Source organism: Folsomia candida, unplaced genomic scaffold, assembly GCF_002217175.1.
Source record: "Folsomia candida strain VU population unplaced genomic scaffold, ASM221717v1 Fcan01_Sc018, whole genome shotgun sequence".
Classification (NCBI taxonomy): Eukaryota; Metazoa; Arthropoda; class Collembola; order Entomobryomorpha; family Isotomidae; genus Folsomia; species Folsomia candida.
Window position 1 is genome coordinate 1,344,863 of NW_019091210.1, and position 24,780 is coordinate 1,369,642.

General features: G+C 37.0%; 2 protein-coding genes across 2 annotated transcripts; one reads left to right on the forward strand and one right to left on the reverse strand.

Moving 5' to 3' along the window:
• Nucleotides 1-730: 730 nt before the first annotated feature.
• On the forward strand, nt 731-9,606 carry LOC118438055. The gene is made up of 7 exons (XM_035857758.1): nt 731-1,246; nt 1,669-2,282; nt 2,754-4,833; nt 5,277-5,395; nt 6,549-6,821; nt 6,901-7,020; nt 7,954-9,606. Exons 4-7 carry the CDS (start codon nt 5,290-5,292, stop codon nt 8,994-8,996), a joined length of 1,542 nt encoding a protein of 513 aa, XP_035713651.1. The 5' UTR covers nt 731-1,246; nt 1,669-2,282; nt 2,754-4,833; nt 5,277-5,289; the 3' UTR covers nt 8,997-9,606.
• A 2,122-nt stretch (nt 9,607-11,728) lies between these two features.
• On the reverse strand, nt 11,729-13,410 carry LOC110857328 (phospholipase A and acyltransferase 1). Its single transcript, XM_022105938.2, has 3 exons — nt 13,227-13,410; nt 12,095-12,513; nt 11,729-11,886 (listed from the first exon to the last, which is right to left on the reverse strand). Exons 1-3 carry the CDS (start codon nt 13,243-13,245, stop codon nt 11,854-11,856), a joined length of 471 nt encoding a protein of 156 aa, XP_021961630.1. The 5' UTR covers nt 13,246-13,410; the 3' UTR covers nt 11,729-11,853.
• Between the last annotated feature and the right edge of the window lie 11,370 nt (nt 13,411-24,780).

Genomic DNA, 24,780 nt, shown 5'->3' on the forward strand with positions numbered 1-24,780 from the left:
GTGGAAAACACCGCATGTTAAGCATGTACTTATTAAATTACTGGCACCAACAATTGAACATGACGCTGGGCTACGTACATACATACATAACCACGTCATAAATATAAATATAGATATTGAATATAAGAATTGATTAGCGTATAAATATGATAGGACCAAGTACATATGAATAATGGTTCGGTTAACATTGGGAGGGTTGTATTGAATTGGGGAAGTTTTCGGCTGGTGAATAAAAGATCTTTAATTGTTTTGTCGACTTACTTAAATATTTTAAACGAATTCTTCCGATCAATAAATCTTGACAGGGAAATCGTTCCACTATGCATACATACATAGGCATATGGACAAACTTTGCTCCATAAATCGATAGTCCCAGGTACAATTTGGCAGTTTAGTTTACGCTCTGCTGCTCCAACCATTACCTTTTTGCAGACTTATGCAATTCGTGATCCGTCCGTAATTCACATCTATTTAGTTGCCCAATACCAAATCTTGGAGTAAGTTCGAAGTTATTTTTTGCATATACTGTTAGAACCCTCGTAAAGTCAGACATATAGTTTCGTTAATTTCTTTACTCAATCTATTTTTAGTGTAAATCAGACAATAAATATAGTCATGAATAACAACTTGTGAGTCATCAATCAATCATATATTGATTTCTCCGTATTAGAGTTGCTACCGTTTGGTATTAAAATTATACTGGTGTGAGAAAATTTCCTATAAATGGTAAAACTTTAATATCTAGCTATTTAATTGCTAGAGTCTACCACTTGGAATTATTTTAATACTGGATTTCTAAGAGTGAATATTTTTTTGGTACATTACAAAAATTCATGATTCGTAATATTCATCTAAGATATGGATCGCTACAAAATATTGGCGACATCCCCTCAGCTGGAAGACTTCTTCACCGTCCCCCTAAATTCTTGCAGGGAGCCGATTCATCAATTATTCAATCTTGACAATAAACCTGTCACACTTTTCATCAATCCTGCCGAACTGGCAAATATTGACAAATTTGAGGCAACCTTGAGAAAATGCCCTAAACTGGTGTCTCTCCAAATCGAGGCTGATCTGGACGATGAGGCTTCGAAAAAATTCGGTTGGAACAATTATGGACGGATCATCTCCCTCGTGACGAAATATTGTGGGCCTAGACTGCAATGTTTCTCCTTGAGGATTTCCAGATCAACGAACGAACTTAGCAAGGAGGAGGATTCTGTACGAATAATGATGGATAGTGAGAGTAAGTTGACAAATTTAGTATATTATACAAAACTTTATGGATAAGATGGTTATGAATCGTTACCAAACGGTTACAACTTACGCCCGGTTAATAAGTAGTTTCGTTGTTCGTAGCTCAATTAAAAATTGTCGCATAGGGCAATCGTTGCCATGCCAATCATGGAATTGTGCGACGAACGGAGAAGCATATTTGAAGCCAGGGTCATTGTGAATTTAAGATTATGAGATTATGTAATTCATATATGGATTCATTACCGTTTAGTGGTAATAATTGTTGAGTTCTTAGGTACCAGATAAAAGTATAATGTAAACTGGTAAATTATTAAAGCGTTGTCAGTTTTTAATTGTTATTTTACGTAATATTCAATCAATGTCAGTCAGCCAATGTTAATATTTACATATTTTTTAAATATGCACCCTTAGAAAAGGAGCACCATCCACACGCTCAAATTTGGGATGATTTTGTCACCTCTGTGACCCCAACCCAGCGCCATTTAATCCTCCACAAAACAAACTTCCCCTACACCATGCCCCGCTTCGTTTTCGAAAAGTTCTTAAAAACCTCGCCGAACTTTGATTTTCTTAACGCAATTAATGACACATAATATGGATCCCAAGATATTCCAAGAAACGAGCTCCCGTATCAATTCACCGCGAAGGTTATGAAGAATAATCCCAACCCGATTTGGACCATTGTATCCTTAACGATCAGAAACGTAAATCTTTCCGATGAATGGATGATTCACGAGTTGAAACAGTTCCAACACTTGAGGAAATTATGTCTCAACTTTGACCGTTTGGCGGGAAATGATGACGTTACACTAAATTTGGAGAGTGATTTCGAACATTTGACGGAATTGTGTATTACTCCGGATGAATTGCAAGTAACTACGGAGATGAACGAAGTCCGTCTAAATCTTATAATTCCGGAGGGAAGTAAACTTCAAAAGTTGGAAATTCAAGGATTAATTTTGATGGATTCTTTCTGGGCTGGGATCTCCCAGAGTGTTCCGAAGCTGATAGATTTTACTTATTGTGTAAGTAACTTATTTATGAATTTATTGGGTAGGTAATCATTAGAGCACCCAAAACCGAAAGAATACAAAAAACTGGTTTTAGATTATTCTGATTTATCCAATTTTGATAAAACCTTTTTTCGATTCTGTGCAGAACTTCTTTACACCGGTTTTTAAAACATGCTTCAGTGCACATTAAAAAATGTTTGAAAATATATCTAGCTAAATTTTACATAAAACAAACTAAAATTTAAAATGAAATTGGCAACATCAGAACAATTAATTCTTACCCCAACTATAACAATTCTAAATTTAGCTTGGAAACGGTTTGTGGCACTAAAAATCGATAACTGGTTTCCGAGTTTTACCACAAATTTAAAACGGATTTGTTTTAATAGATCTAGATAATTTCTAGTATTAAACCGGTTTTACAAAATCTGCAAAATGCCATAGTAATCATGTTTTGTTTAAATGTATGTATTTCTTTTTCAGACGACTTATTCGAGCAACGTCACTCTGAAAGTTTTCCTTGGGCTAAAATACTTACAGTCTTTGACCTTGCGTACTCCTTGCATCTTCGACAATGATGATATTTTGGACCTACTGCGAATTCAGAGGCACTGGTTTCGCCTAAGTTTGTCCAGCGAAGAAGAGACATCCGCCATTGATGAAACCGTACGAAAAATCATTGCTTCATTAAGGAGGGATGAGAAAGATTGGGTAATGTCAAAACGTGACAGTATCGGTTTGGACATGTCTTTTCCGAAATATTTCAAAAGTGAGCATCCAGTGGACGAGGAATTTAAAAATCTAGTTATTGAAGAGACCGAGGATTTGAAGGTGGAATTTTGCAAAATTGGCAACCCGGCTATGTGGCGTCTTAGGGTTTCTTTCTCCCCAAGTGGTGACCAAAAGCGAGGAATAATTCCACCAGAAGGCTGTGCAGCAATCAATGTTAAGCTTCCTATTTGAAAATAGGCTGGTAATTGGAGGGATCTGTAACATTAGATATCTTACTAAGAATAATATGCATTACAGTTTATTTAATTTAAATGCAATATAATCTGGCAGATTAACCGAAGCAATAAATATCTAATATTAGAACAAAAATATGTCTCGATATTGGTAATGTTAATGACTTTGTATAATGATTTTCAACCGAATTTTTTATCATTTTCTGATTATTTGGTGAATTTTTCATCCTGTTTCTGAGTGGTAATCTTGTCATTTCCACTGCATTACTAAACATTAATGCTCGTTATCGCGGACAAGAGTTAAGTATGTACATACGTGTAAAAACACAATGTGTCTTTTAGAAAATTTTTTGTTAATAAGTCCAAAAAATTTATCATTGTTTTCTTATAATGTTTTAATAGGAATATGTCAAATACGCACATAACGCTGTGAAAATTTACTAAGAAAATTACATATATTTACCAGACCTGCTTTAGGGACTAATATGAAAAGCAAGTTTGAATACGTATGTAAATATGTATGCAGTCATATTCAATCCGAACATGTACTATTCTATTAAAACATGTTATGTTTGTCATGTCATGTCATGTTTTACAATTAGTATACCAAAATGTTTGTTATGTACATAAATACATCTGATATGTTGGTCTATGATATATGTACATACACATACATACACGCCTACATACAGTTGCGTAGAATTCGACATTTCTACGAAAATATTTGAAATAATTTATTGCAAATTATTTATCGATCTACATTGATTATCGGTTCCAACACTCAGGACAGATTTTTGAGATGAATAAATTTAGTATAAACGAGAATAAGAAACACACATATGTAAGTAACATTTTACAACTTATTTGAAGAAATATCCCAATTTGGTATACAGTTTGTAGTAAAATTCGGGCAGGCAGTAGCGGCGGAAACGGGGGAAATTGTCCCCACGGTAATTCGGAAAAATCCTATCTTTCCCATGCTCTTCCTCCTACATATCTAACGATGCTAAGGTCCCCATATGTCCCCCAACTTCCTCCGCCGCTGCGGGCGGGACATTTTTATGCGGAGGGGATGAGGAGACGGGAGATGTCCACGAGCGGGAATTCTTGGGCGGGAGGAAAGGAGCGGGTTGTTTTCGGATAACAATAAAACAATGGCCGGTTGCTGTGTGAGGTACATTGGGACTGTGCATAAAGCATGTGATCGAATCGAAGTGGGTTAGAGGTCAAGGCATCCTATCCTTCCAATGTTAATTATGCATGGAGCATTTGCGAGGGGTAGAAGGAAAAATTCTCCGGAAATCGATCGCACGTTTATGTTCTGCCCCATATACGTTTTACATAAAATGGATTTAAATTCACTCTCGCATTGAATGGGGTTGAGTTGCTCTGTTTCTCCTCTTCACACAATATTGCGTAATATTGCGTATCCTTTAGTGCACTCTCATTCTCCTGAGTTATAAACCGGGAATAAATACATACAAATACAGAACGTATGATTTGCCGTAGAATTCACTAAAATAAAAGTATTTCAATATTTATCACATCCACAGTTTAGAAGGAATTTTAATTAAACAACTAATTTATTTTTTCATAAGGTAAGTAAACACAGATGTATTTATTTATTGATTTACTTATGAACGATGCAATAATTAATTTAAAATAGAAATACGAATTGGAAAATGGACTCCAATCTTGTGATTAGCACATTAAAAAAATGAAATTGTTGTTTTAAATTCAATTATACTACTAGATCTACCCGTTAGATCTGAAAATTTTTGTATGTATTAAAGCTCCTGGCTGTCAGTTACAAGTTAACTTCGAACTTATTGTAGGTTAATTTTCTGAACTTACAATTTCTTTACACCAATATTCATAACTTCCGAGTACATTTAAAATTTAATTGATATGCCAAGTACTTTGAATAAGTATCAAAAATATTAAATGAAAAAATTCTAAATACTTACATAAATATAAGGAAATATACAATTCTAAAGAAGTTTCATGACATAAGCCATTAAATGAATCTTTACTCTTATAGCGTAACCTGAATAATGGATAATACTACGGACCAGCCACATTCGTCAAATAAAGGACACTTCAAAGCAAAACAGGATCGAGGTCACGTGAAGCATTATATTCTAGAAAAATACCTCCAGGGTATGTTTGTGTCGAGATGGTTTAATTAATTACAAAAATTAATTCATTGATTCATTAATTAACGACTTCGGTTGATTAATCATTTTAATTAATAACCAGTTAATTAGGGTTGAGTAGGGCTAGTTAATTATATTTATTGAAATTAAAATGCTAAAGTTTCGACTATCCGTATCAAATTAAATACGGTATGAGTTTAACGTAATCGGACTGTTTTGTGAAAACAATATTGGCGAAAATTATTCTCGCCAAAAAAATATTTGATTTAGCGAAATCAAGAAATGTCATATCTCATATTTAGCACACGGCTTTGTAAGTAGAACACAATGTCACATTTTGCAAAAATGACCATTAAATGAGCATACATGTTACGTATGTATGAGAAGTAATGAGCAAGTAAATGACTAATGAAAAATTTGCAATTTGGTTATCTCATGTATGTAAGTCTTACATATATTGGATCAATCTACATAAGTTCGGAATATAAGCCTTGATTTTTTCCAATTTTAATTATTCACGAAATAAGTAATTGATTTTAATTTTGCGGTATTTGACGTGAATAAACGAAAAATTTATATCATGCTCAATTTATTAGTGTACGAGCTCTGTGTCTCGTTATAATCAAATATAAAACATTATGCACATTTTAACGATCCTTTGCTAGAGACAATCACATAATTGCAAACTTCTTTATATAACTTGAAGCTGGATTTATATAGCAGCATAAGAGTTTAATCAAATTAAGATTAGTACTAAATATATTTTGTTCCGTTTCCGTTACAAAATATTGGCCAGGGACGTTGGTCATAATTTGCAAATTATGATGAGGGGCCGTCCATAAATTACGTAACGCAAAAATCGCGATTTTCTAGACCCCCCCCCTACCCCCCTTTAACATGTGTAACATAGGCACATATCATTGGAGCCTTAGACCCCCCTCCCCCCCTCTTGCGTTACGTAATTTATGGACGGCGCCTGAGATTAATTAACGTCAATAAATTATATCACGCAAAGATATCGACTTTTTACACTCCTTTCCCGTTGTTACCCGTTGCACCCCTTTTTATTTTGTGACGCAAATCAAATGAAATATGTTCTTTTGCCTTCCCAACATTTTAATTCAGGGTTGTGATTTTTAAAACATCTATATTTGCAGCTTGGCTACCGAAGATGTCACATGGAGAGTATAGACTGTATCAAAAAATTCTATACGTCGACGGATTTGCTGGAACCGGAGAATTCGAAAAGTCTGGGGAGGATGGTTCACCTGCAGTTGCTTTGAAAGCAGTATTAGGCCATAGTCACGGAGAAAAACTTGTTGTTGATATCCATATGATTTTTATTGAACTAAATCCGAAATCGGCCAAAGCACTGGAGGAAAAGTTGGGAAAAGTGCAATATGATTTCAGAACTCCAGTGAAGCGAAAAAGTACGAAATGATTTGACGAAATCATTAAGAGGTTTTATTATTAAAATGTTTTTTTTTTATTATTTCTTTAATGCAACAGATAAAATTACCTGGGAGGTCATAAATGGCAACTTTGTCGAAGAGATGGACCGTTTGCTTGACAACCCAGAGTTTATTGGTGCACCTATATTCCTTTTCGCTGACCCATTCGGCTATGATGGTAATCAAAACTTCAAAATTTTCTGGTAGAGGAGTTGCCAAGCCGGGTTTCGCTTTTCCATTCAGAATTTCCCACGGCACGTGGGAAAAAATTGTTTTTACCGGCCTAAATCGGAAAATATGCCGGCTCGTGTATTTAGTGAAGGGGAAAGATTACTTTATTAATAATCAATATTATTGGAATTTTCTTCATATTCCTCATTTCCATGACTTTTCCGAAAATTTTGATACAAATGTATGTTAAGTTCTGAAGTTTTTATTGTTTTTCCAAATTTTCCATTCATGTTAATTTTAAAGATTATTCGAATTGAACAGTATTACCAACTTATTTTCTAAGAATTTGATGGAAAATACGAATAGCAAGCCTACCTTTTAAAATTTCAAGTTTGAAAGAAATTGCTTCTGATAGCCCGAAACAGTGTTAATTTAGTTTTTCCCAATCGAAACCCTCTTAGCATTGGGTGAATACATACATGGATATGTACATATTCATATGTAAATAAGTGTTTTTCTACTATAGTCGTAATTTGCTATGTAAATAGGTAATAGGTGTTTACCAAACTGGTAATGTTATCACAAATATTAAAAGCGTGCCAGCATAACAAAGTACCATTCGGTACTACAATGGTGGCGGAGATATACAGGGTGGTTTAAATGTCAGGTTTCGAATCGAGATTTTTATTAATTTTTATCAAAACTTGTGGAACACTGATGACAAAATTCTGAAAATATTGAATTTCAGAGGCAAAATTTCGGTAACTAATGGAGATTTACGAATTTTTCCCATTGAAAAATTTTCCATTGTAACGTGACACTTAAACCACCCTGTATGTAACCAATTACTGGTAATGCTTTGTGATCGGATAATTTATCGGATAGTTTAATTAAGAGTGACTTAACATTAATTACTCATGATAATTGTTTCATTAAACAGGAAAAATTATGCCAATGCGGTTGCTGAACCAAGTACTTGCCCGTCCCAGCTCCGAGGTTTTCCTCAACGTAATGGATGGCTCCGCAAATAGGTTTTTTAATATAGAAAACCGTGAAGATGCAATTACCCAACTTGTCGGGTCAGAAAAGTGGATTGAAGCAGTTCGTGGAGAAGATCTCAATCCGTCTGATCGTATCCTACGTTTTATAACTGTCTACAAACAAAATTTAAATGCCGAGTACAAACTACATTTCGGAATGAGGAGTAAAAAAAATAATCGACACATGTACAACTTAGTTTTCGGTACAAATCATCCCGCTGGGCTGGAAGTGATGAAGAGGGCGATGACCAACGCATCTCAAGATATTGAGTCGTTATACTTCTCAGAGTTTCTAACCTCTCGAGTACCTCAGGTTGACGTTACGACGAAAGAATATAAAATCGTGTGCGCTCGGAATACGTTGAAACGTTTATGGTGGGAATTTTCAGATACAGAAGAACCTCTAAGCGGTTCTGCAATAGCAAATTTTATTTTGAGAGAGACTCCCTACTTTTTCAATTTTAAACGACAATTAGGGAAATTACTCCAAAGTGCAGTGACCATAGGATCTGGAAAATTTGATGAAAGGAGTTTTCGCTTGAGTGAAATTACAGCAGCAGGTTTAATTCAACTGGAAATTCAAGGCCTTCAATTAGAGGAACCTGTCGTTTCAAAGAAAGGCCGCTTATCGGGACCTAAGAAACCCAATGCCAAACAGAAGGTCGGAAGTTTGAACTTTAAAAAGTCTTCCCCTACAGATATTATGAAGGGAAGTCGGGGGTCTAGAGTTAAGACCCCGATTAAAAACCAACATTCAAAGGCATCAACATCCTCTGAAATAACTCCTGATATGACGCTAGTCAAGCTGTGGGGACAACAAAAAGCACGGCAAGAACAGCAGACACATGTTCGAAATCTATCAAATGAAATGCATAAACAAGTGAATAAAGTAGAGACAATTACAGACGATGATTCATCGTCCGAGGATGAAAGTGTTGGCTAGGTCACAGGCTTTACAATTCAATGCATAAAATGTCTTTAATTATATGCAGCATCCAAATATTTCTAGACTTGATTTAAAAGTGAGCTGCATCTAGATTTTCCAAAATCAAATTTACTTAAAAGTTTCAGATCCGTCCAGATTCTTATGAAAAGTTTCATATCCGATCCATCAAATTTGGATGTGTCCATGAATCTTCAAATCTGATTCAGTCGAATCCGATTCACTACAAATTCTCCAGATCAAATCCATCCAAATTTACCAGATTCATCATGAATAACAGATATCCAGCTCAGCTATGCTTTTATCCACGAAAACATATTTGATTCGAGGAATTTTTTAAGTACATTAAAAACTAAATAATAAATGTGTGCTCAATTTATTATACTAAATAAAATTTGTTACCATAGATTTTAGATGTTTCTAGAATTTAACATTTTCTATTTTAGAACCTTTTCAATATTTATATGTACGTGCATTACCCCATTTCTGGTCTCATTGAAACGTCAGCATGAACTTATGCTGTATTAAATAAATTTTTATGTATGACTGGTGTAAATGAAAATTTTGCGATGTTTCTTCATATGAAATAAAATTATACAAAAGCTCATTACATATATGTACTGTACATAATAAGGATGTGTGGATTTTTGTTCATTGTCTCTGCACGAAATTATGTATTAGTTTGACCCAAGCCAGGGTTACATAAGCCGTGAATCCTATTTGTATGAAGTACATTCTAAAAAATCCGGTAACACCGTCATTATCAGATCTGATTAACCGCCCTGGAAATAATTTGCTACCTAGGTGGTGACAAGTGAAACCAGGGTTTTTCTGCGATTTCTGCGTTTTTTTTAAGTTTAGGGACTTATTTGTGCGACTGCTGCGTAGTCAGATTTTTCGATACTTTTTGTGATACATATTTTTTTCACACATACTCTGCGATACACTTTATACTAAGATTTAATAAAGAAACTTGCACATAAGTGAAACCAGGGTGTAAAAAAGTATTATCAGAGTGGTAATAAATTTACTATCTATGTGTGACTGTGTGTATTGGTAAGCAGTTTGTTAAGATGTCGCTAGAGTCACATATATCTAGTCACCGCCGGGTAATTTTACCAGATTTTTTAGAGTGTATGTATGTATGTATGTACGGTGCAAGCCAGAGTCATGTCTAAACCATTAAACTCTTAATTCCCCATGCACGCCGCTGGTCATTCCCCCGATTTGAAAAGTTTACTTGTCCCAGACTTGACGAAAGTGTGGCCCATGCATAAACCAGACTTACTTAAAATGTTAGATAATTGGGTAGAAGTAAAAAAAAAATACCAAATATGTACATACTGAGCCCACTGTAGCTGTACTTAGCGCTTATCTTTTCAACCGCTGGAGATAATGCAAATCTGATAAATGCATTGGATTCCTCATGCGATTTTGCATACATAACACCAATCAATTTGTAACTACTTGCAAAGCACTCCAGCAGGGAAAATATTGAAACGACGTGGGTGGCGATAATTTTTTACTTAAAAAATGGGACGAGAAATGGTGAATTTGAAAAGCGTGACAGGAATAGAACGTGCACTTTAATTTACTCCAACTGACTATAAAAACGTTCATTGGGACCGCATCGACTAAGAACAGTCGAAAAAGAATTTTTTGAAAACCTCTAATGACCACACCCATCATCAAGGAGCTGAAATCTGGAATCCGAAGAAATTCGCGAAATTCCAACGGAAACCGGGCTCACAACTGAAGGTGTCGATTCAAATTATCCAATGAGTGCTCAAATTGAAGCTTAGGCTTAAAGCTTTGAAAATGTGGTACTTGCCACATCCTGACCACCCCTCAAAGGAAAACCAGATTAAATAAATGCAGCAGTCGCCTCAAGCGGTACGCTGAAAAAAAGTGAGCAGGATTCTTTTTACAAATGAGGAGATTCTCACATCGGAAAAATCTTTTAACAAACGAGTTGAACTAGTCTACGCAAAATTGGTCAAAGACATCCCCCGATATAGACAAAAGGTCAGAAAGTCACATTATCCAGGTTTTGTGATGATTTTGGCAGGTGGGAGCTAATTGTAGTGATTCCTCTGCATTTTGTTGAAAATGGGGGGAAGGTGGGGGGATCAAATTTCTTAAAATATGTTTTCGAGCCCGCAGTGTATCCCCTAAGCTAGATCCAATTCAATGGAATCGATGAGACCTCTCAGCAGGACTCAGCACGAGCTAGTATTGCAAAAAACGACATAAGCGGGACTAAAAAAACAAATTCCGGACTTTATCTCCAATTAGAAATGGTCATTCTCCTTTCTGGATTTGAATAGCCAGAATATGAAATGTGGTCAAAGTTTGGGGCAAAGGTGTGTTCTAAGCTTCGTAGAAGTGTGAAGGCTTAGAAAAAATTTTTCACCTCGGAACGGAACAAATTATCCACAGATTCAGTGCGTGCTTGAGTCGAGTACTCGAGGCGGTGTCTTCAGCGCATCGTTAGTGCGGGGGCAGGAAATTTCCAAAACTAAAAACTGTTTTCTAATCAGAAATTAACTGGCTTTCGACTAAGATTTACTAAAATACCGTAACGCGAAAACTGTTGAAGCTATAGCGCTTCATTTAAGGTACAGTTTCAGTGGGCCACCCTGTATGTAAATAACTAAATATATATGTAAATGATTTCAGATGTGATGCATTCCTGACATTTGTATTTGTGTGCATAAATATAAAAAATGATATAATTTTGCGAAAAAATATTTATTTTCTTTACTATTCTAAAAAATAATGGTTCACCACTAGGCAAACAATTACTTCAAAAATTACAATAAATAAACTGGTGTGCTTGAGTGTCCCACCACTGTTGTCAAATTATTCCATTTTTTCCGGCTTTCATTGCCTAAAGAAAACAAAAAAAGAGAGATGAGACAAGTAAGACGAAACTATTTTTCTGTCGCATTTAACAGTTCGAAGTAAGATTCAGCGTTTCTTTTAATAAAAATTGCAAAATAAAAAAAAACATTGTCAGTGTAGCAAAACTTTGTAAAGTTTGAAATTTCTGACATTTTTTGCAAATTTACCAGGTATTAAAAAAATATTTTCCTTACTTCTTCCGAAAATATGCGACCAAACTTCCACAAATTACAGTAAAATTCAGAGTTTCTTCCCTCGTATTCGTACGGGACTTTGGTATCAAGCATGAGTCGGGCTTCCTCCATGGCTCTGTCGGGCAGACGTGGCGTGGGTCTGAGGAGGCAGCCGGGGACATCGGGCGTGTTGTTGATTCTGACCAGTCTGTAGCGTGGGACGGGGTGAAGGTCACAAACATATTGGATCGGCTGGAGGCGGACCCATGCCTCGGTTTTGTTACAGTCTTCCCCACAGACGTTGATGACCATGCCACCCCCCGCGTACAGAGCCCAGTGCTTGTACAAACCCCGATCGAATTCTAGAAGGTCCGCGGGTTTGGCGAGCTTGATGAGTTCGGCGTGATGTAAGAATCCGGTTTGGCGAATCTCACTGATTTCTGGGAAAGAAAAATGAGAACTCAATTTTAGAGATGTTTCGATGTGGTGCAAATTTTGTAATCCTGTAAACTGAGCAAGTTTTGGGACTAAGGAAATTTCGGATAGTGTAAAAATAAATATTCCGGATATTCACGTCACTTAAAAAAATCGCTTCGCAACTCATCTTCACAACTTTGTTGTGTTTACGAAATCTGTAGCGTGAACGACATACATATGAAAATACAGAAACTGAAGATGAGAGGAGAGGAGAAATAAATATTCATTTGACAACGAATTTGCGAAAAATAGAAACGAAACGAACGACGAAACTGGGTTCCTTTTCGCGTCGCATTTTTTGAGAAAAAAATAAGGCGATCGATTGGTTGTCGCATCGTAATTATTCGTAAATGTCGTAAAGTTGAGAAGAAATGGTTATGAAGCCACGTTTACGATGCTTACGAAGTTGACGTGAATACTCCCATTCTTTCAGTTTCAATATGGTTCCTGAAAATTTTCACTACTAGAGATTCGTTACAGCTTATAAAGTTACGAAAATTTGCGCGGATTTTGTAACAATGTAAACCGAGGCCACTTTGCAAACTTTGACTTCTATGAAATACAAAGTGCCGAAAATTTTCTACTAAATGCCACAGAGATTTTGTATATGAAAAATTTGCTAAAGTTTGTGAAGTTGGGGAAAATTTTGGGAACAGAGATTAAAGGTTGTACATACTTCTTTCTGGTTGAGACATTGTTGAAATTAAAATTTATGTATAATTATGAAGTTTTCACAGGTTTATGAAATTATGATCTTAAAATAAATGAATAGGTGGTAAAGGAATATTTAGTGCGAATATATTTTTTTGGGAGTACAGCCTTTCTTGTGTCGTGGCTGTGGATGAATTAAGCGGATAAAATAATGATACCACGAGAGTTAAAAGGTGGTAAAAATAATCCAACACTTTTACGCTCTTTGTAATCCAATAGTTGCATGGAAAATTAATGGGGTGGAACACCTAGCAACAGGGTTCCGTTGGTGCATGGACGTAAAATATTTTTGGGGCATAGACGACAAGTACGTTTAGTTCGTGACGTATATTTCTGGTGCATTTACGTATTCCATGAAACGAAGGATTTTACAAAATAAAATCACACATTAATTATTATTCCATTTATTTACAATGAGGGTATTCATTACTACTTCACATTGTTAGCATCGTCCGTAAAAAAAATTTACTTGCAAATTCATTTGCGAACTTGCTCATTTCCAAGGCTAGTACATATGTAAGTATTTAATTTGCAAAATATTTGCTAAAATATGTTGCAATGCGGATGTGTGAACTCCAATCATAATTAATACCCTCCTTGTAGGTGGAAATGATGAACATGCAACAATTTAAAATCTGTGAAAACTGCACGATTTTGTAAACCAAAAATTATAGTAGAAACTTGCATATATTGTATACGAGATAACTCCTAATTGCAAAATTAATTCGTAGAAATAGCGAATTTGTGTAGTTCTGTCCACATGAAAATATCTTCTACGAATAATGGTGAAGTCGTGTCTTCTGTGTGAGAATATACACATATACACATAGTCAAATTTCGTAATTTTTCCCACCCCTGCGACACCCTGAGTGGGAATGTGTCTCATAAAAATGTCCATTACACGGCTCCTCAACCTCCCATTTAAATAGTTTATTGTATTCTAAATGTTGTTTCATTTCGTACAATTGTACATATTCACGTATGTCTGTCTTTATTTATACGTATGCAGATATGTACATACATAAGTTCATTATCTACGCTGTAGTTGAAGTCGAAAATAGACGGAGAAGAGCGTCTGGTATTTATTAAGGTGCTAGCAATGCCACCGGGGGAGACAATCGAGTCGTGAGATTTATGACGTGCCACTCCATAAATATGCTACGACGAGTCCGGAATGCATTCCGAACTCGAATGAAGGAAGGAATGTACATATGTACAATACGAATGTGGAGACAAATTGTGGGACTGCCTAAATTTACGGGATGTGCAAAAAAGACGGTGAAAAAGTATTTGAGTACTTGTCAAAGTCTCGTCTCTAGTAACTACCAGAGTGGACATTTGTATTATCTGTGAGTTTATCACCACGATAATAGATTGTTACCGATTGATAGTATGTACAATGCCTACGAAACTGGTAATGCCAAGGCGGAGTAAAAATTTGTACAACAGCGTTCTTAAACAAATTTGGTATCAGCAGATAACAAATTTACTACGATAAGCAACAAATGTGAAGATGGATACACTCTAAATAAAGTTGAGTAAAATTTGCGATGATACAACTGTTTGTGTAAAATGTACCCGATGAACGTAAAATTTCCTCAAGGTTGAGCAAAAATTCTACAGCGTTGGATAAATTTTAACTTTAATATGACAAACTTTTTACAAAAAAATGAGTCACTGCAGATTTTACTCAACCACCTTAAATTTTAATTAGATTTGTTTAGAGTGTAGTAACCTAACATTACCAACAAATTGAGTTCATAAAAAATCTTCCAAAAGTTTGTGTTCTCATCTTTTTTGTATGACCCCTTCCCATGCCGACTTTGACAATGAAACAAATGTCTAACCCATTTGGCTACTGGGTTGGAATTTTTTGTAACGGAGAAGCTCTTCTTCTTTTATTACCAAGTGCGGCTTCCAACGCGACACAATTAAAGAGTTTTGCTTGCTAAATGTGCATGGATAAACTTTTGTGTGGCGTCATTTGGACGAATGTATGTCAAATGAAAAATTGCAGGTGCTCGTTTTGATTAATGCGGCATACTCTTTGAACCTTTTGACGACAACAGTCGACATAAATTATGCTCGTTATATAAGAAATGGTTTAATTCGGGAGGAAGACTAATAAGGTGCAGAAAAATTGTTGTTATGAAACAAGATAATTTTTGTTTCTGGAAGGTCAGTGGTTTTTACAAATTTTTTTCCGCAGCTTAAAATCTCTGGTCATTTTGAGGACTTTCTCCTATGCCAACCAATTGCAAAATTTGAAACTTTTCTTGCCAAAAATGCATACATTCCTTAATAAAATGTAATGTTGCGTTCCGAGTTTTTTTTAGTTTCTTCGAGCTTTGCTAAAACTAATAAATCCCTCCCCCTGCAAGATGACCGCAACATACTTTTAACGTCACCGAATCAATGGATTTTCTTGCCATATTGACCATACTCATTCAGCATTTGCACACTCAAACGGTCCGTATGTATGCTTTTTATGTATGGCACAATGTCCCCACAGAGCTAGATACATATGGACCTTCTTGCACTTTCACTTGAAATAATATCAAAATACTCTCCTTCTATCTTTACTATTATTATCCGCACAAAGTCTCCACAGTTCCCCACCGCATGTAAAAATACAAATATCCCTCCACGCCTCTCCATTATCAGACAGTAATTTTAAAAACGAATTATGATAATCAATTATTTACATAAATCCTTTTTCAGGATTAATGTAAAGTTATGTTTACCACGAAACAAGTATTTAGGAATTACCCAAATATCTAATCCTTTACAGATTAGGTGCCGGATTAAGATCAAATTTCAACGAATTTTTACTCAATTCAATTCTATTAAACTTTATTTAAAAGAATTTCTCTTCAACGTCTTCAACCAGTCTACATAAGGTTACATCACTTGATGGTAAGGGGCATAAGTGTACCTTGCGCCAGTCCAAAAAATTTGAAAAAAATACCATCAGACGCAGAAAACCAAATTCTAAACACCGGAGGATGCATTTCCCTGAGATCGACTCCTCCCCCCCACAGGGTCGATGCGAAGTTCCGAGATGTGTGATTCCATGTATTCTGCAAAGCGAGAGAGAAGGATGAGACTAGGAGAATACTCCTGCTCGAAATTCTCCTCCGAGCGTGAGGGTAAGCCTTAATTATGCCTTCAATCATTTGTAATCATCAGAATTATGTGAGATATGTAGCACGTTAATTCTCTGGATTAAAGCTGAGTCATGGCATCTGACCCATTGGCCTATAAAAGTGAACTGCTCTGTAGTAATTTTTTACTGCAGCAGAGTCCATAAACATGAAGAAGAAAACAATGCTAAAAATTCCTGGGATATATAAAATCATGTCAAAATTTTACATCATTATTCTCGCGGTTGTTACCACGGTCCACTGTACGACTAAAATTACACTGTGGGAAGAGCCAAAATACGGAGGTTGGTCTACTTAACTTTTTCTTGTATGGAAGTTTTGAGTTTAATTTTTTTTTGTGTCTCAACTTTCCCTTTTTTATGCATTCAAATGGCGATTTTTGAAACCTGTTTATTTCCACGAGTTAATTTTACTTATACAATTTTGATAGCACAAAACATTAGTCGAATGTCGAATGAAGTAGTTCTATACACATATACCGTAAAACCTCTATTTATAGCCCTATTCTAATTATAGCCGGTCTCCAAATATAGCCGGGTCTAGAGACCAAGATTTCGAAACTTTAGCCGGGTCTCTAATTATAGCCGGGTCTCTAATTTTGGCCTGTCTTGTCCGCTGTGTCCCCGTTCATAGCCCATTTAAGAAAAATGTTGAACATTATGCTAATCAGCGAATGAGTTGAACTACTAATTTTTACCTATTAATTTCAAATTAATAATGACAGAAAATGTAAAAAAAACTGCTAAACCTCGTTTAAAGATGTAGATTTTAAGTGAATTGGTTACTGATGCTATATCTTGCTAAATAAAAAAACTGTAACACTGTAACACTGTAAGAATCTTGTAACATCTAAAAATGTCTAAAATTTTGGGCGGACCAAAATTTAGCCGGGTCTCTAATTATAGCCGGTCTCTAATTGTAGCCGGGTCCGTGACCCCCAGTTTTGGATTTTAGCCCCGGCTATAAATAGAGTATTTACGGTATTCTAGTTTCCGTTTAATAGAAACATGAACCAGTTTGTTACGTAGGAATATCTTACTCAAAAGTTTTCTTCGTTTCTATCGGTGTTAACCTGTTCTTGTGAGGAAATATGTAGATTCGAAATGAAATGAAGTTCGTTTCTAATTTTATTAAATAATCAATGCGTCACTGGCAGATATTATACGCAGTACCGACTTTTAAATTGCAGCCATATTCAACCGTTATTGTGTAGTGTTGCCAGTTAATAACTTACCATCTACATAAATAGGTAAGAAATTCTCACTAAGAATTAGAGCAAATTGCGACTTTTATAATACCATGTACATCTGCGCAGACAAGGTACTCTATGTAACCTTAATAATATCTGTCAGAGTTTTTAGCTTTTACTTAGATACATACGCTAACCCGTCCGTTTATTGGAATACATTCCTAATTACAAAAACCTATCATTATTCACAACCCTATTTTATCGTCTTAATTACTTTTACATCCTTAATCTTAACCAAAGCCACAAAGCGATTAATATGACATGATAACCACAAATGCCAAAAATTATATAAGCTGTTACTCATATGAACAAACATGCATTTTGACACAGTTTCAAGACCATTAAACAAATTTAAACGCTCGCACTAAGATTCTATTCTTAGACTGTCGATGACGATAATATGTAGCACTACGTAACTTGGGGATTTAATTATATCCATATTAATTCCAGTATACAAATAACATACATACATAAGACCCAAAATAGTTCAGTTAAAGCCTTGCTACTTAACCAATTCACGGTGTACATACTTATGTACAAACATAAGTCGTGGCATTAGTGACAAGCTTAGGAAAGCATACATACATAGATACGTATTTTAAATAAATTACAATTAATAATCTGATTGCTTCAACTTTTTCTGATCCAACCAAATAAAGTTCATCATCCTTCTATTTCATATTCTCGTGTTGAAAATAAATTTCATTCTCCATTCCAATCCCACACTTCGCTAAAAATGAACAATTTTGTGCCACCGGAAAAATGAAATACTCAAATCATTTCTGTGCAACTTTACTCCTATCGTATTACACTGTAAATTTACTGTTTAAAATCCGCCGCGTCATTACCTACCATAAATTTGGCGTCTGTCCTATCGCCCCACGCCCCCTGTCGATACCACATCGTTTTCAACAATATCTCAACCTCTGAACTACCAACTACCCTCAACGTTCCCATGACACTGACGAAACGAAAAATTCATACCAGTTTTTTCCCTCCACATGAATCAATCAGTCACCACCGAACACTTGACATCCTCCAAAATAGAGGCTGGCTGTGCGAAATCGTCATTTTATTTGTCACCATAAATTCGCCAAATTATACAAAATCCTACCAAAACTCGATAGGATATTGGATTACTGCTCAACGGCAAGGTTTCTTTAAAGTAACCCGAAACTACAGGTTCAAACTTTATCCAGATTTTTTTCACTTTATCTTAATTCCAAGCAACTACAAAATATTGGAATCCTACACGAATTCCCCTCTGTACGCACAACCTTCTTCGTTTAATCTGCAAGTCCCGGTGAAATTATCAGTGTTATTATTTCTCCCTGAAAATAAGGTGAAATCCTGTTACCTAAAAGGTTTTCTTCCGATTCTAAAACATTTTGTCTGCACTGCAACAATTTTAAGTAAGGATACAATTTTGTTCACTCCGTTCAACTACCCGACAAAAATGGAGCAGGATTGGGTCGATAATTCTGGAAAACATCCAATCTCCGAAATTTTATTATCTATGGCATTAAACAAATTAAATGCAACCCGACATTTCGCACAAATGGTTAGAGCTGTCTGCTCCCACCACGAAAGTTTCACGGAAGCTTGTCTCTACCCGACGTATCTTTACGATAGTTCAGCAGTGATGGCTGATTACGAGTACAATAACCAATTTGTTATTACAACTTTTCATGGATTCTCATTTTTCTCTTGCTCACACTTCTCGAGAGGGATTTCGTTTTCGCTGTATTTCGCTCCGTACGACCTAATCGTCTGGATTGTCACACTTATCATGCTGTTCTTATCAACTTGCCTCCTTTCGTTAGGATTTTACCTTTCAAACAAACAATTCTACCCTCTTAAATTATTCTTATACTTTTTCGGTTGCCTGATCGACGAAGTGAACCACCTTCCGAAAAAATTGCGCACTTTTCTACCCTTTCGAATCCTAAGCTATCCCTGGCTCCTCGTGGGAATGCTGCTAAGCACGTGCTACCTGAGTATTTTCATCACCAATTTAAACTCACCCTTTCCTGGGGACCGAGGCGACACGTTTGACAAAATTACTTGTCAGGAGAAACCCCAAACACCGTTAAACCCGGTTATGGTAAAGTCAAGATTTTCTGCAGCGGCTAGACCCGGCGTACGCCAGAGATCTACAATTCCCTCCAAGATTAAGAACTTTGAAGGATTCTGCTACACAATTCTGTCCCAATTCGCCCCAACGGGTATGGGATATAATCATAACAAGAATTGTGCAAAGTTGTGTGTGTGTGTGTGTGTGTGTTACCTTTTGAACCAAGCGCTTCACTCGATGACGTGTATCACATTGCCCCATATTTATTTAAATTACTGGCCAACGCCACCTAGCGGCACTTTCCAGTACCACGTTGCACTTTTTTTCCGCTAGAGGGCGTTTTTCGAAGAAAGTATCAAAACGTTCTCAAAACGTTCTCAAAGCATTTCACTCGATTACGTGTATCATACTGCCCCATCTTTATTAAATTTGCTGTCCAACGCTACCTAGCGGAACTTTCAGGTACCAGGTTGTTTTTTTTGCCGCTAGAGGGCTTTTCTACCGATCGAGTCAAAACGTTCTAAAAACGTTCTCTATACGTTCTCAAAACGGTCTTTAAACGTCGGCAAGCATCAGAATAGCGCAGCCCCAATAGGGATCCCAATCCCGGACGATTTTTTAAATCCCGGGAATCGGGAATCCCGGTTTTAGCCGTGAAAAATCCCGGGAAATCCCGGGAATTTTTCCCGAAATTTAAATATAACCTTATAACTTGAAATTAGTCAAATTCGGGTATACAAAAAGGTACATGGCTCTAAAAAGTACCGAGACTGGGCATATTTATAATACCTACTTCTGTGTTTTTGGGATCTGTGCCTGCATAAGTACTAGTATACATACAGTACGCTATTTTCTGGCCTACACAAAATAGTATTTTAAAAATACATACGTATGTACGATAGAAATACAAATTAGTGATTATATTGTTTTGCCTGCTATGGCAAATTTAAAGATTCGATGTATTGTGGAAGCCCAATTTCCGTTCACTATTTTGGAGAGCTGTGAGGAAAGAGTTCGATAATTTCATTCCAGAAAACTTAACTAATTAATCAAGGATTTGCCAGCGTGTTAACCCGAAATGCATAAATTCACGTTTATCAAATATCAATATTAATTGGCCTAAATTGCATTAAAATTAATATTCAAAAACTTCAATTGGACAAGGAAGTTGGCAATTCAAAAATTTCAAATTTAAATAAGTATATGTACCATGTTCAAAATGCCCTTCATGCAGCCTTATATTACTTCTAACATGATAGCATTTTTGATCATAACTGATTTCAGATTCTATAGTTATACCGAAAATAAGGTTTATTTGTTCCTTCAAGTTATAATCTGACATCGAGATTAGAAAATTTATGGTTTCATCTTGTATTACAAATGTTACTTGCAGATTTTGAAATTTAGATAAATGTACGAGTTAGATGTGGCCACTAATATTGCTTAAAATTTAAATTTTCGAGTTCAGGATCAATCTTGCCTGGTTGTGCTCATCGAAACTTTTTCTTACTAATCATATAACCTAAAATTATGTAAAACCGCTATTAAAATAATGAATTATAAGTAATTTTCATTCTGAATGACAAATTGAAAAATCCCGAAATCCCGGGACTGGAATCCCTAAGCCCCAAAAACTGATTTTAGATGCCGCAACATGAATATCAACTTCAATGCAATGCTTCGCAACCAATTGAATTGTTAGCGAGATGCCCATGCAGTAAAAGTAATCAGAACCAAGAATTGTGCAGTGGTGTGTGTGTGTGTGTGTGTGTGTGTGTGTGTTACCAGTTGAACTTGGCGCTTGATTACACACGTGTCTCACATTGTCCAAGCTAACGTCACCTAGCGGCAGTTTGGGCACTATGTTGCATTTTTCTTTTCTAGAGGGCGTTTTTCGCTAAAGTAGCAAAACGTTCCAAAAACGTTGACGAACACGAGAACAACGAAACACACCCTTTACTTGACATTTGGCCTGTGACCTGGGCACACCCACTAGACTTGACATTTGACCTGTGACCTGGGCACACCCACTAGACTTGACATTTGACCTGTGATCTAGGCGCACCCACTATACTTGACACTTGACCTGTGACCTGGGCACACCCACTAGACTTGACATGTGACCTGTGACCTGGGCACACCCACCAGACTTGACATGTCACCTGTGACCTGGGCACACCCACTAGACTTGACATGTGACCTGTGACCTGGGCACACCCACAAGACTTGACACTTGACCTGTGACCTGGGCACACCCACTAGACTTGACATGTGACCTGTGACCTGGGCACACCCCCCTGAGTTTACACTTGACCGGTGACCTGGGCACACCCACCAGACTTGACTCTTCACCTGGGTATTACCAATTTAAATTACCTACCAGCGCCACGTTACGGTTATTGGTTGTTTTTCAGAGGTTGTTTCCCGCCGGCTAGAGGGCTTTCGCTTCAAGTGCCTAACCGGTTTTAAAACGTTAGAACAATTGAACACTCCTTGGAATCGACTACGCTTAAACTCTTGATCTGGACGTACCCCTCAGATTCGTGACAACGATTTACGTGCTCACACCCTTTAGAACGCTTTTAGTCGTCGCACCCTTTAGAGGCGTGACTGAACGTTATACGTGGCCACACCCCTTAGAGTTGTGACTGGACGTTTTTCGTGGTCACCCCCTTTAGAGTCGCGACTGAACGTTTTTGGTGGTCACACCCTTTAGAGTCGTGACAGCACGTTCTTCGTGTCCACAGCCTTTAGAGTCCCGACGGAACGTTTTACGTGCTACACCCTTTAGAGTCGTGACACGTCTTTCGTAGTCACGCCCGTTGGAGTCGTGACGAAACGTTTTTGGTCGTCACACCCTTTAGAATCGTGACGAACTGTATTATTACACATCATCCTATACAACGTGACAGTCAAGTCCACGCTCCTTTGCTCTGTGTGAATGTAAATGTATAACAATTATTCAGCAGACATCTGTGTCGCTAAACTAAATAGAATCGTTTTGCTTAGAGCCCGCATTGCGGGCTTAAGAGACTAGTCTTTATATAAATTACCAATTTGGAGACTATTTTTACCGCAATGTTTACCATAATCACATGTTTAATTTGCCATATTCACCTCATTTATTACGATTAATGTATTCCTTGACGAATCCAAAGATTCGCTGGTATCCGGGGAAGTTAACACTTTTAAACAATAAAATAACCACCACGGGGGTAAATCGAGTCATTGAGGAGGAGCTATTGCAATGTGACCGATCCGCTTATGGCGGACCTTCGAGTGAGGTCGTCACCTATTATGACCATCTGAAGAGAAAATATCCCGCTAAAAAATGGTATCGCGGAAATAAAATAATTTTTCAAATCCCGGTCGGATTTAGCCTTCTGGTTTGGCGGGAATCACATATGCTACAATATCTAAGATTGTTTTTGAGTTCAGGGATTTACAATCTGGTGTCTAGCCAGATAAGGCAGAACGCGACAATACTACGCGAAAGGGAGCTTGACCGTGAAAAATTTCGGTATGAAGCTGTGGTGCTCAGAGAGGTTACGTATAGCTTTAGCCCAATACCAAATACATACATATTCTCGTAATTAGGTTTTTCCCAATTATCTCGATAACCACTCATCATTTAGAAATTCCGGATGCACCATCATCCTCTCCAACAATTCCTCTATTCAAACTTATATTTTTCAAGTTGTAATTTGCAGTAATTTAGACAACTTATTCTTGCAAAGAGTTCTCCGTTTGTGGAGTCATGTTTCAATCGAGTACTCAGCGAACGCAAGCAACATTCTGGGCTCGCGTTTCGACCTTGAGACAAAAAGCCTGGGCTACCATACCCGACACGACACGACACGCACTGTGGTGGTGATACACCCAATCACCCCATACAAGGTAACCAACCCTATATACATATACCAACAAATCTACGGTGTTGTAAGGCTACCTCGCCTTATCAACCGCACGGCTACCTTGCCTCGATAGGGTTAGCTTCGTTCTGCGTACAAATTAGACTCCGTGTCCGATAAATCAGGTATTTTCATTCAAATTAGTCTCTTATCTAAATTCTATTCATTTCTCCTTCAACTCAATCGTCAACCAAGCTGAGCACTACTTATTCTCCGGGCAAGCATTCGTTAAACTTAAACCAGTATTCGTTTCTTAATCGGCATTTCTTTCTCATCTCTTAAATCGTTGCTTGTCTCGTCTTCATTTCTGCATATCGGTCACTCTTCCATTCGAACCCACAATACGAGGGCGACTATAGCTAAGGGTGCTAAGAACCCGGGCTGAGGAGCTTTGTGGACTCCAAAAGTGATAGCATTAGGAGAGTTATTAGAATTGGCACGGGTTTTGCATATTTCTATAGCTCAACTTTTTGATTCATCATATGTGGGGGCTTGTCCGGGATCTATAGAATAGGAATTAAGAGCCTGATCAACTTTTTAGTTCTTATTAGCTAGCAAAATCAATCTATCGAGTGGTGTGTGCGTATCGCTAGGGAGAGTAGTTCATTACGACGAGGTAAATTAATCTCTCCGTGGAGCGGTGCCGCACGCCGTGGCAGGGATTACAAGTAACTGGTGACATTGCTGCGAATAATCCTCGACATTAATTGTGGAGCGGTGCCGCACGCCGTGGCAGGGATTCGAAGACGTGAAGCATCAGAGGATCCTTGACTGAGGGGCTTCAACCTCGTTTCAGGGTCGGGCGTCACGACCGGCGCAGGGTTAGAGTGAACCTCCCAAAATCATTCCTGGACTTCTGACACTTACTTTGTTGAGAAAAGGGTATTTTCGTCAGTTTATGTTCTATCGTGGTAGCTAGAGTTCTCAAATTTAGTTATCTCGTTAGAATTTTCTTCCTTAGGATAGTTAAATATGTCTGTAAATATTAATTCTTTCGGTCCGCAAGGTTTGGTCGAGTTAAGTAAATCATTTAGTCGCGTCATCTCCGTTCGCATTCTTGGGCGATAATTAGAGTAGAATAGTCGATCCATTCATTTGAAGTCATCATGACTGGGCGAAGA